The 12727-nt window shown below is 40.3% G+C and overlaps 1 protein-coding gene across 2 annotated transcripts in view; it reads left to right on the top strand.

The window, feature by feature from the left end:
- Positions 1–12044, top strand: part of nck2a (NCK adaptor protein 2a) — a 36337-nt gene extending 24293 nt beyond the window's left edge. For both annotated transcript variants that reach the window (XM_058392874.1, XM_058392875.1), the window contains exons 2-4: positions 4283–4530; positions 9409–10184; positions 10481–12044. In XM_058392874.1, coding sequence (XP_058248857.1) covers positions 4305–4530; positions 9409–10184; positions 10481–10675 — 1197 coding nt within the window. In that variant the 5' untranslated portion in view covers positions 4283–4304 and the 3' untranslated portion in view covers positions 10676–12044. The remainder of the gene's footprint in view (positions 1–4282; positions 4531–9408; positions 10185–10480) is intronic.
- The last annotated feature ends 683 nt before the right edge of the window (positions 12045–12727 follow it).

Genomic DNA, 12727 nt, shown 5'->3' with positions numbered 1-12727 from the left:
TACTCACACTGAGCCAAATAGTGCTTTTCTTCTCTTTTAGCCTAGTTCAGGGGTGTTGTAGAAAGAACGTTTCTGTTTAATAGGCTGCTGAATGGAGAAGAATGTGCCGGTTTTCTAAGCATGGTGGAATTGAAGACAGCGGATGAAATAATGAAAATAAAAGCAGAGGTCAGGGTCCTTTCCCAATTCAGTCTGACCCAGATGGCAAACACAAGGGATCTGCCAGTTTGGCCCTTTTCTTTTTTTTTTCCTCTTGTGTCTCCTTTTTTAAGGGGCTTTGTGCATCAAGCTCGATAAGTTGAGTGGGTGTAAAATGCTGATGCAGCCAAATGGGGACCCATTTAATCCTTTGGGGTTTAGGGCACTTTCAAGCATCTTTCCCTTGACCTTTGATTTTCTTTTCATTGGCTTTGATAGCACTTTGTTTGGTTCAAATAAAAGATGAAGGATACAAAGCTTGCTTTACATGACTAATGTTAATTCCCTGTATTGCTATATTGCATAAAAAGTGCAGTCAGCACAAAGGGTGGGACACAGAGAGCTTGGTGAAATGCGTTTGTTGAGATTGCTGAACTCAAGCCTAGCGGATGTATTATCTGTATTAAATGCTTTAATCCCTAGAGTGCAAGACAGAATATGAGGCTGTTAAGTGTTGCTGGGTTATGGGAAACTGCCTGTGCCCGAGAGGTCGAATCTCCTCAAGGTCAAAATAAGGCTTTTCCGTTTCCTCGACAAAAGACAGTTAATGCGGCTCTTCGGTCCGTGGCTTGAAAACTGCACTGTTGCATCTTGTGAATTTTCTACCAAAAGCAGCTGCAAGTTTGGGGCTATTTCAAGTTCTTGTATTTATTTCAGGCTGTTGTTTTGATTTATTTTTTAAATCAAGATCTAAAAGATGTTTACGATCCAGCACTACCGTCTAACGGCTCTTGCTTGCTTCGCTGTGCTTTTAAGGTGACATTAAACTGAGGGAGATTGATCGCTACCAAGTGGCTCTGAATGAATTTTCAGCTGTCAGGATTGATGTCCTTCTCGGTGGCCTAGACATCGCTCTTCTTAATGATCCTCATTATTAAGCAGACGTACATATTTGAGTGGGCATGTCTCCCTCTCTCTGATTAGAGGCATGAGGGCCATCTATCATCCTCCCATTTCCATGGAGACCTCAGTAATGCTGTGAAGGAGTGAGAAGGCCAGAGAAATGATCCCTTTTTTTCCAGACATGGGGATTACACAGGGATCTAATGAGGCTAAAGGTTATGGATAACAACTAGTACTGTACATTAGTAGCAAACATGTAACATAAAACACATTCAGCAGACAAATGATCTTCTTCAAATTATCCATTATTTGCTTTTTTGTATCATTTTCATTTTTTAGTCAGTGTTTAGAGCCATTGTGTGTATGGGTGAGAGAACCCAAGCACAACCAACCTGCATCCCACATTCTCTGCTGTTAAGTAAAGTCTAATATATCCGGAATATTGACATCCCAGTTGGAGCAGTGATTTCTTTAGCCTGGACTGGATCAACCAGGAAATGCTTTAGGGAGGCTTTGCTCTGTGCTATTTTGTGTTTTTGTCTGTTTTCAGTCCACAATGTCATAGCATCCAGGGAAGCTTAAGGTTCTCCCACGCAGTCGATTTTTAAACATGCTGAAAGTTGTATTCTCGGTTGTTGTACTCTGTCCATGTGCCAAATCCAGTGCAATAACCCCTAGCCAGTGCTACAGTATGTGAGCTAGGAGTCAGCTAGATTAGAAGAAAAAAGAGGCTTTTCTCTTTTGCGTATGCCTTTGTAGTACTTTATCTTTCAGAATGTGGAGAGTGAAAATGTAGATTTGTGAATTCTGGACAAATATATATGATTGAGCCAATGAGCATTTCAAATAGAAAGCCTCATATATCACATGATGCAGTTAGAGATGGCACATAAATGGTGCTGAAAGTGTACACCATATCATCAGGACAGAAATCCCAATGATGCTATAGCCACAGGTTGGGCATACACTCTCTCCCCTGTCAGTCACAGCAACACTGGCCAAACTGGCATCTGTGACCTCATGGATGTGGAAGAGGGCAGATAGTGCTTTCTTTGTAATGGATTCTTCTGCCCTGTGCAGCAGTTTGAAGATATGTGGTTAGGTGGCTGCATATGTCACGTGTTAGCTTTCACCCAGCCTGGTACTTGGTATGATGAAAAGCTGGCTCATGGGTAGGATTAATGTCAAAATTGGGGGGAAATGGGGAAAAATAATCAGCAATAATAATAATAATTTGTATTTAGTAAACATTTATTATTATTATTATTATTATTATTATTATTATTATTATTATTATTATTATTATTGTTATTATTATTATTAATCTGATAATCTAGCTTGTTCCAGAATCAGGTCATATAGTTTTTTTCTGATAACCAATCCAGAAATTTGTACTGACATCACTTATATGGATCCTACACTCCAGGTTGGGGCCATCTCCAGATTCAGTGAAGTATAGATGTTTTGTTAAGCTGCATCTCTCACTGATGTAGTTAACGGCCATTTATACCAGAGCACAAAAGTAATCGCTGAAGTGCTAACACATCCTCCATTCCGACTTCATTCTCCTCTTCATCTGAAGTGTAGACTGGTCCACAGCCCTGTCACTCTGTGTCAGTAGAGAATAAGTGACTCTTCAGGTCTGCATTAAAGCTCAAGTCAAACACAGTTAGTCAGTGTCAAGTGGCTCCTAATTAGAATAAAAGAGAGAGAGAGATAATATAACAGCTTTTAGTGTGGGTTAGTGATGCTTTTAAAGAAAATGGGTGCTGGCGGCAATCAGAATTTATTTTTTTTAATGTGTGTGTGAGAAAGCATGTGTATGGCTGTGCAGGAGTGCGGGTGTGGGTGTATGTGGGCATTTCATGAGGATGTCATGCTTTTGGTAGATGGATTTCATTTTGAATAGCCATAATGTTTAATAAATAAAATGCGAGAGAAAGAGCATCAGCCTAAATTTGCTCAGAATTTCTTTGTGTTATCTGATGAGGCCACATGTTATGACTTATGTTACTCTTTTGTAAAATCCAGGATGGCATGTATCTAGGCATTTATAAATAGATGCGTACCCAAGCTTTCAGTATGATAGCCCTCATCTTTAAACACACACACACACACACACACACTTAAACATGCTCACTGCCTCTCTAATGGCTGTTTTGACTGAGTAGCCATGCCTGAGGGTCTCTCGCAACAGGAGTGCAGGGTTTTAAGTGTGCTTGCCTGCAATACCATGAATACTTAATCACTCGATTACTATTCAGTGCATATTCTGCCATGCAACAGTGCCATCTTATAACCCATGCAATACATTGGAGAAATGTCAGATTCATTAACCATTTTATTAATTTATAAATGCCTGCTGCAGCAGTTGCCTTTAGTCATAGGAATATGTCTTGAAAAACTCTGCTCCTACTTTGACCGGCTCTGTAATTTTTAATATCTTTGTGGGATTAATGGATTAAGTTACTAAGTCTTTGTAAATGTACATTATTTTTTTTCCTCACACACACACACACACACACATACACACACGGATGTCTTCCATCCTTTTATCAGTCTGTTACTCTTGATCTCTCTCTGTCTCTCTCTCCCAGACATTTACTTGCATTTATCTTTCAGCTTTATTATGCATGTATGCTGTTTTTTCCCCCCAATTTCTGCTTTTGTCTATATTTAATAATTATTATAAAGCTTGTCTGCTCATGTGAGATTAAAGAGAAGAGCTTGAGTTGTTTTAATGATGATACCAGAAATAACAGGAAGAACAACAGGAAGAAATTATGGGTTAGATTAAATGTTAACTGGGGGGGAAAAAAATCATTAAAATAATAATGGATTGGATGGAAGTGTCATTGGAGAAAATGCACAAAGGGGGGCGATAAAATCTGTGACGTAAAAAGGCCACAAAAAGACATGAGCTCTGAGACTCTGAGTGGTAGACCTTAATCAACCTTAATCATTACTATGCTTCAGACAAAGGACAGGCATGATTATATACGCTCTATTTAACACAGCTGTGTCATCAGGTAAGCTAGAGAGACAGACGGGCGGAGGGAGTAGGATCAGAGCGATGTTTTGAAAAAGTCTAATGCTGTTCAAATCTGAAAGTATTCAGAGCCAGATTCTCTGTATCCCCATGCACTTAAGGACATCACTACTGTGAGAAATCTCATACTCATCATTGTTCGGGTAGTCGTTCTGTTTCTCACGCAGTCATTTTCTCTCCTGTTTTCTGTAGCTTCAGTGGGACTCGATGAAAGATGACAGAGGAGGTGATTGTTATAGCCAAGTGGGACTACACCGCTCAGCAGGACCAAGAACTTGACATCCGGAAAAACGAGCGCTTGTGGCTCCTGGATGACTCTAAAACCTGGTGGAGAGTCCGCAATGCCTCCAACCGTACAGGCTACGTCCCGTCTAACTACGTCGAGCGTAAAAATAGCCTCAAGAAAGCCTCGCTCGTGAAGAACCTGAAAGATACACTCGGTAAGTGATGGTGTCCTAACAAGGTTTTTACTGTGTCTATAGCTGAATGCACTTAATGCAACACTAGGTACTATTTATGTGAGAAAATTATGCCCATTTTATTGGTAGTGTATCATGTTTTTATGTTTTAAAGGCTGGCAGGTTTTTTTCTGGTGTTAGATTATCCCCATTTAATTTTCAGGGGTTAAAGGGTTATTATTTATGCATTTGAACTGACACATGCTCAAGCTTACATTCTCAGCAGGATTACTAATTTTTTACTAATCTTTTAGATTTTTTTTCCCCCCAGCCATGGAAATGAATGCTTTCTCAAAATGTATGTGTATACAGAATTGCACCATCAAAATTGAAACTCCACTGCATATGTATTATTCGTGATTCATCATTTTTCAAATGATGTAAATACATTTGTAACTTCAGTGCACGCTCAGTTCTTCTCTGCTCTTCTAATTACCATTTTATTACACAACATCCTCATTTACATGTCCCTCGACAGATATAAAAACGAGGTTGTTACCTTTATAGGAACTGGTCCATTTTAGGAAATGTACAGATTTCTGGAAAAAAAAAAGACTTAGCTTCAGGGCTGCCACTTATGTAGTGATTTAGATTGTATTATGAGGTGGTTCCTTATATAAGCCGTGTAGTTTAATTCTTTTGTCTATGGCCGTTAATCTTCCCCGTTAATGAGACGTGAAGAATAAAACCCCAAAATGGCCGATAATAGTAGAATCAGGCTTAATTAGTTTTGATAAGAGTAAATGAAAAGAGATCTTATACAGGCTTCTGAGGGAGCAAGCCCAGCTAAAGCAGTGGTGTGAAATTTCTTGAAATGAAAAGCCTTGCTGAAAAATAGCCAGCATTTTGCTGTACATTTATCAGTGGCTAGAAGGCTGTATTTCTACTGATGCTTAACTATATATTCAATTCAATTCAGTTTTATTTGTAGAGCACTTTTAATAATGGACATGTCACAAGAAGGAAAATAAAAAATCAGAATAAAAACAATTTTTATTCTCATTTTATTAAAAGGTTTATAAAATATAGAAGTTTCTAAATATTTCTAAACGTTTAAAATTGAACTTTATCCCTAATGAGCAAACCAAAGGTGACAGTGGTGAAGAAAAATTCCCTGAGATGATGTGAGGAAGAAACCTCGAGAGGAAGCAGACTAAAATGGGAAGCCATCCTCATCTGGGTGACACTGGATGATTAGTGCACAGTGCGAGTATAACTCGTTTACCTTCTGTAACTGTAAGCTATATAGTCAAGAGCTTTTGAGCAACTTATAGGTTTGCCCATCAGCATTATTTCTGGATTCATTATAGTTTTAACATAAATTCCTTCCTGCTGAAGCCATCAGATGTTCGATAATGGAGACTCAAGAACAAAACCGACCCCGGCACCAGCAGTCTAAAGCCACCATGCTCCAAGTGGTACAGTATAGCACACCTTAGTCTAATACAGAGTTGCGAAATCCACAAACGTTCAAAATTACAGGCTGATACAATCTTCTGAAAAGGTAAAGTGAACACTTTTAAAGCTAAATATGTGTAAACAGTATGGAAAACTCTTAGCTGTTGCAGAATCCACAAAAATATGTAATACGTGGTATAAGGCCAAAGAATTTCACTGCACAGTTTGCAAGATGAAATATCAGATATAATATTTGCTAGATTTTACGTCCTGTGTTCCTATGATAACGAGAAATAAACATTACGATCACATGATCAACATAATTATTTTGACTGTCTGAAATTTTTGTTTTCACCTCTTTGTAGACTTTTATGGAAAGTTTTTTTTCTTTTCCATCCCCAAATGTAGACCGGTTATTTTAAGGTGTTTTGATGTTTATTTTGAAGTGGTAGTTCATGAAGTGCATTCATGTGCACCGTTTGTCTGTAGGTTTGCAAGCATAATTAACCCTGTTCTCTAATGAATGGAGGTTTTGTCTCATGTTTTTCCCCTTGTGTAGGTGGAAGGCAAGCAGCACAGTGCCACTCTTCTTAGCTAATCTTTTTGAAAGGGCCTCCTCACTCACACTCCCCACACCCTTGTTGTAAGCAGTTCTGTGTTCTGAAGCTGAGTGCTCAGGATGGAAACAACCCCTCTCAGTATTTTTGCTTTAGGTGGAGACGAATGTTGGAAGAGAGTAGTTATGTTTTCTTAGGAAGTTATTCACTCTGAAATATGCCCAGGTAAAATTGAAATAGGATGATGATAATAATGATGACGATTTTGTTGCTGATGATGATCATTATAATCATCCTTATTAATCATCACCATCATGACAAGGGTTTTCAATTGCTAACAATGAGTAAAAACACATACCTATAACATACATAACACATACACCGATCAGGCATAACATTATGACCACCTGCCTGATATTGTGTTGGTCCCCCTTTTGCTGCCAAAACAGCCCTGACCTGTCATGCACTGTGTATTCTGACACCTTTCTATCAGAACCAGCATTAAGTTCTTCAGCAATTTGAGCAACAGTAGCTCATCTGTTAGATCAGATCACACGGGCCAGCCTTCACTCCTCATGTGCATCATGACCCTGTCGCTGGTTCACCACCGTTCCTTCCTTGGACCACTTTTGATAGATACTGACCACTGCACACCGGGAACACCCCACAAGAGCTGCAGTACTGGAAATGCTCTGATCCAGTCGTCTAGCCATCACAATTTGGCCCTTTGGCTCAATTTGGCACAATTCGGCTCAAAACTCTCAAACGCTCAAATCCTTTCACTTGCCCATTTTTCCTGCTTCTAACACATCAACTTTGAGGACAAAATGTTCACTTGCTGCCTAATATATCCCACCCACTAACAGGTGCCATGATGAGGAGATAATCACTTCACCTCTCACTGCTCATAATGTTATGCCTGATAGGTCTATACACTTTTAAGCATATGAAAGCGCAGTACAATTTGTAGGAGAGGCTGAAGTCATTGGTTGCATGTAGGCTTAGTAAGATGGGTTTGAGGTGAGCGTGAGGTGAGGCAACAACCTTTACAGTATATACAAACTTTACCAGTAAATGATTTAGCAGTTCTCCTCCATATTAAAAAGCTTTTGGACTCTTGGTGGCTTGCTCCTCCTGTCCTGCACTCATCATATCCCAATTTTTTTCAAAAGAACCTTTGCAGTTCACATTTTGTCTCATCTAAGACAACCAGCACGTAATATTCGTGCATTCAAGGTCTTTTTCTTCTCATCTCATCCTACTCTTTTTCAAAGTTTTTCTTCTCTTCTCTCCTACTCCTTTTCAGCTCGCGTATTGAATGCACTTGGTGGGACGTGCTTCTATTTTCTGATTTCCCAAAAGCTTTTTGTTCTGTTTGTGTTGCTGCCTTCATTCTCTGTCAGCAGAAGCCTCAGAAGTGCATGCAGCTCCCCAGGAAACACATTCTCAGATCACTAACAGAGGAAAAGTTTTGACTGGTACTTTGTTTGAACTGTGCGATGTTCTTTGTATACACTGGGCCATGTCCTCCCTCTGCAGGCTTCCGTCTGTCGTATGTCAAGACTGAGCTGGATCAATAAAGTCAGCGTCTGTTTTTAGACTTGAACAGTAACTGTACCACTTACAGATTAAACTAAACCTACAAGACCTATGTTTTAGACTCTTTTTCCTGTGTCTCTTTTTGTATTCCCACAATTGTACATGATATTTTTACACTTTAGTGCTACTAATAGATTTGTTGTTCACACTGGGTCTTGTGTTAACCTGTATGTTCATTCACAACCTTGACCTTTATGATCCTCTAAGTGCTTGATATAATGATGCTGCCAGACTGCTGAAAGAGTCTAAAGTTTACAGTTTCTTGCATGCTTTTTTAAGGAAATGTGTTTGCATACAGCTGATACCCAGTAGGAATTAATTGACAGGTACACTGGTGGCAGGTGCACTAAAAGCAGAGATGTGAAAAGTCTCTCAGTTTGTGTGATGGCCTCTTAGAGATTTGTGACTGTCATCAAATGTTCCCTTGCGTCTACACCTCTGTTATTAAACGGGTCACCAGCTGTCTGATGGACTCTTTCTTTCTGTTGTGAGGATCTGAAGAAATGAATCCCCGACACACTCACTTCTACCCCCTCAACACCTTGCTTCTACTGGCCGGTGTACGTAAACCATTTCTGTCTTTCTTGCCTCGGATGCTAGTTGACTGAGAGTCAGCAGGTCTCGACTCACTCACTGTGTCTCACTACACTTACCATACAACAAGGGCAGACTTACAACTTCTCCCACTTCTGTTCTGGTAATAGAGGGTCTAGGAGAATTACTTATGTTGCCTGAGAATAGGAGATGCCACTATCTGACAACAGAACGTGTCCTACTTAGCACAGGTAATGCATCTGTCCCATTTGCAGGGATTTAAATAGACACGAGTACCTCTTCCATAGCTTGTGCATTTTAAATTATTTGCATGCACTCCTCTGTCTGCACCTTGTAGCCGACTCATTCTTTATGCACTTATTAAGATTTTGATAAAGCTGCTAGTTTAAAGGGGCCGGCGTTGACCATGACACGTTCCTTCTTTCTGTATCACCTAATCACTCCATTATAAGAGTACTAAAGATGCTGGAGCTCTGATTGAGACTGCAGTCCTCTATTAGATAACGGTTTAGCTAAATGACTGTCAGCTCCCTGCTGCCCTTGGAGCCAGAGGAGGAATAAATATTTAATGTGTAAAAATATAACAAGACCTAAGGGCTGTATAATTGTTTATGTTGTATAATCCATCAGATGGATAATGCATGAAACAACTCGTTGTAAAACACAGAGTGCTGATGGCACAGCAAGCTTACACAGTCCTTCTGAATTCACTTCATGTATACGCAACCAACACGCATCTTTTGTCTTTCAGGTCTCGGCAAAACGAAAAGGAAGACAAGTGCACGTGATACATCTCCCACACCCAGCACGGATGCAGAGTACCCATCAAACGGGAGCGCAGGAGGAAGTGGAATGGGTGGGGCAGAGCGGATCTACGACCTGAACATTCCCGCAATGGTGAAGTTCTCCTACACGGCAGAGCGCGATGACGAGCTGAGTTTAGTTAAAGGAGACCGAGTGGTGGTGATGGAGAAGTGCAGCGACGGCTGGTGGAGGGGGAGCCACGACGGCCGCGTGGGCTGGTTCCCGTCCAACTATGTACGTGAGGAGCCGGCTTACGCAGACACAAGCTTTGGAGGGGACACGTTAGGGGGCTTTCGTTCCCTGAGAGCGGGGCAAGGGATGGGACTTGTTAATGGCCGGCTTGCAGGCACAGGGAGCTCAGTACTCCATGTGGTCCAGACACTGTACCCCTTCAGTTCGGTTACTGATGAGGAGCTGAACTTTGAGAAGGGTGAGACTATGGAGGTGGTGGAAAAGCCTGAGAATGACCCTGAGTGGTGGAGGTGTAGGAACAGCAAGGGTGTGATCGGCCTTGTGCCAAAGAACTATGTGGCGGTTTTGAACGAAGGGTCTGCTGTACGAGGCCCTGCCTCCCCTCCCATCAGCCACATGGGCCCGTCACGTACAGGCAGGTTTGCAGGCAAGGAGTGGTACTACGGTAACGTGACACGGCATCAGGCGGAGTGTGCACTCAACGAGCGAGGAGTCGAGGGAGACTTCCTTATAAGAGACAGCGAGTCCTCGGTGAGGATCAAGCTTTCCTTTGTAACAAAACAGGAAGCACAGAGAAAATGCTTAGCTGACATTGTACTTTTTGCTTTTTCTGATGTGTTTTGTCTACAAGAAAAAGCAATTAACAAAAGTCCCTCTCGAGTTGTTTTTCTCTTGAGCTGATGGTAGAGGTTACTGCCATCTAGTGGAGAAGTAGTCAAAGTGCAGTTCTAGCCTTTTACTTAATATGATTTATTAAAACACATCTCTCTCTCTCTCTCTCTCTCTCTCTCTCTATCTCTCTCTCTCTTTTTCTTGCTCATTTACAGCCCAGTGATTTCTCCGTGTCTTTGAAGGCCGTGGGGAAGAATAAACACTTCAAGGTGCAGCTGCAGGATGGAGTCTACTGCATTGGCCAGCGGCGTTTCAACAGTATGGAGGAGTTGGTAGAGCACTACAAAAAAGCTCCCATTTTCACCAGTGAACAGGGAGACAAACTCTACCTGGTGAAACCTCTTGCCTGAACTTGGCTTTATCCTACTGGACTTATTTTGCCTTTCCTTCACTATTTCTTTTGCCCTTTTCTCCTCTCTGCTTGTCTCCTCATAGGACTTAAAGCAAGCCTTGGGGCTGGATGGCAGGATCCTTTCATGAGCAAAAAAGGATATTTTGCCTCAGAGCCCTGTGCTTTGCCAGGCTCTGTCAAGGAGAAACTGGATGTTCTTTTAAGTTGAAATACCCATAAGCCTGTTAAACATTCTTTGATTAAAGATCGAATTCCGGCCTCTGAGGAGGACCTAGAAATAAATATGGTCTGATTCACTGTGTGACCGTTGTTAGCACTCCCTCTGCCTTTGGCGTACAGATCTTCTGCTCTTACTGGCTTTGGTAAAATAGCATCTGCGTTTTAGAGCCTGTCTCACTCCAACCTAGACTGTTTCAGATACTTCACTTTGTGCATTAATTTGTGGCATATCAGGCCAGCAGTAGGATGGATTATGATTTTGGTCATAGCATGTGATGAGCAGCTAAGCACAGGTTTAGATTTATATACTGATCTTTTGCACTGCTTTATGTATTTGGTTTTTAAGGGTAAAAAGCATGAAGTGCACAGTGGGACACAGCCCAGATTGTGTTTCCACCTGAAGAGCCAGTATGTAGAGCACATCAGCTTCTTTGCATGTCTGCCACTGCAACTATATCAGAATTCAGTTTAAATGTACTTCAGCACTAGACTTGGAGCTCAATAGACCTACTACTAATCTGAACTGTGCACTCACTTATCCTCCCGAGACTGTTTCAGCCTTGAAGCCGATTACTAATGCTGACTTCCATTCATGCCAGCTCTCAGTTTCACTGACTCAGTGCTCACAGTGAACCTTGGTTTCCCGGTTCTTACTGTACTCAGCTCAAATGTTTACCATAAGTCGCTCTTCAGGGTTTCTTTAGGTTCAGGGTGCTTATAAAGGGGCTATGTCTATCAGCCCTGATGCATTAAGGAAGAGAACGGGCTAGGCATCTTTGTAGCCCAGCCAGGTTTTTGAATGTCTCCTTCTACAGCCAAATGTGCCACATATCTTCAGTATGGCTATGCTTAGTGCCCTTATCAACTCAGAGTTCCCTTATACACACAAACACCCATGTCGTCTTTTCTTCTCTCAATAACACTCACACTTGCCTAGCTGATTGTGAACACTAAGAGTAATAATACATGTAAAATGTTTTCATTCTCTTTACTTTTGCCACACCTGTCTGTTTACCGAGAAGAGTGGTGTTCAAGGTTTTTTTTAATGATTGGAATAAGATATGTCTGAATGTTATTGAGCAATGTTATTTAATTCTTCTTTCCACTATATGTACATATACATATTCATGAATAAAAAATAAATACATACATATATATATATATGTATATATATATATATATGTATATATGTATATATATATATATATATATATATATATATATATATATATATATATATATATATATATATATATATATATATATATATATATATATATATATATATATATATATAAATATATATAAATTGCATATATGATGAATTGTTTAGATCCAGCATTAAGGATTATGGTACTGTACTGAGGACAGTGTGGAGAGAATTAAAATACTTTTGTTCAATAAAAGTTTTGCAGAATAACAGAAAATGATTTTAGTGTCCCTTATATTTTTGCCTGTTGTTTAAACTAACATCTCTGACACAATGGTAAGTACACAAGCATGGTCCAGAATAGGGAAAAAAAAAAAGGAATAAAAACAACTAAAACGGAGGAAGGTAGTGCTGAAGATAAAATATCTTACAGAATGGTGATGCTGATCTCTGAAATTCAGTGAGAATTACTTGCAAAATGCAAACATTGCTGTACTTTAACCTCTTGTGTTTCTTTCCATTGCTAAATCCGAAGGTTTATTATGCCAGGACTGCTTCAGCTCATATGACATTATATGTCTGCAGAATGGGAATGCATAACCTTTAAATGTCAAAGGGGCTAAATATAGAGGGAGAACATTAGGGGGCCTAGCACAGAACCCTGTGGGACACCATTTTGTT

Source organism: Hemibagrus wyckioides, linkage group LG06, assembly GCF_019097595.1.
Source record: "Hemibagrus wyckioides isolate EC202008001 linkage group LG06, SWU_Hwy_1.0, whole genome shotgun sequence".
NCBI lineage: Eukaryota > Metazoa > Chordata > Actinopteri > Siluriformes > Bagridae > Hemibagrus > Hemibagrus wyckioides.
This window is presented reverse-complemented; position numbering and strand designations above follow the sequence as displayed.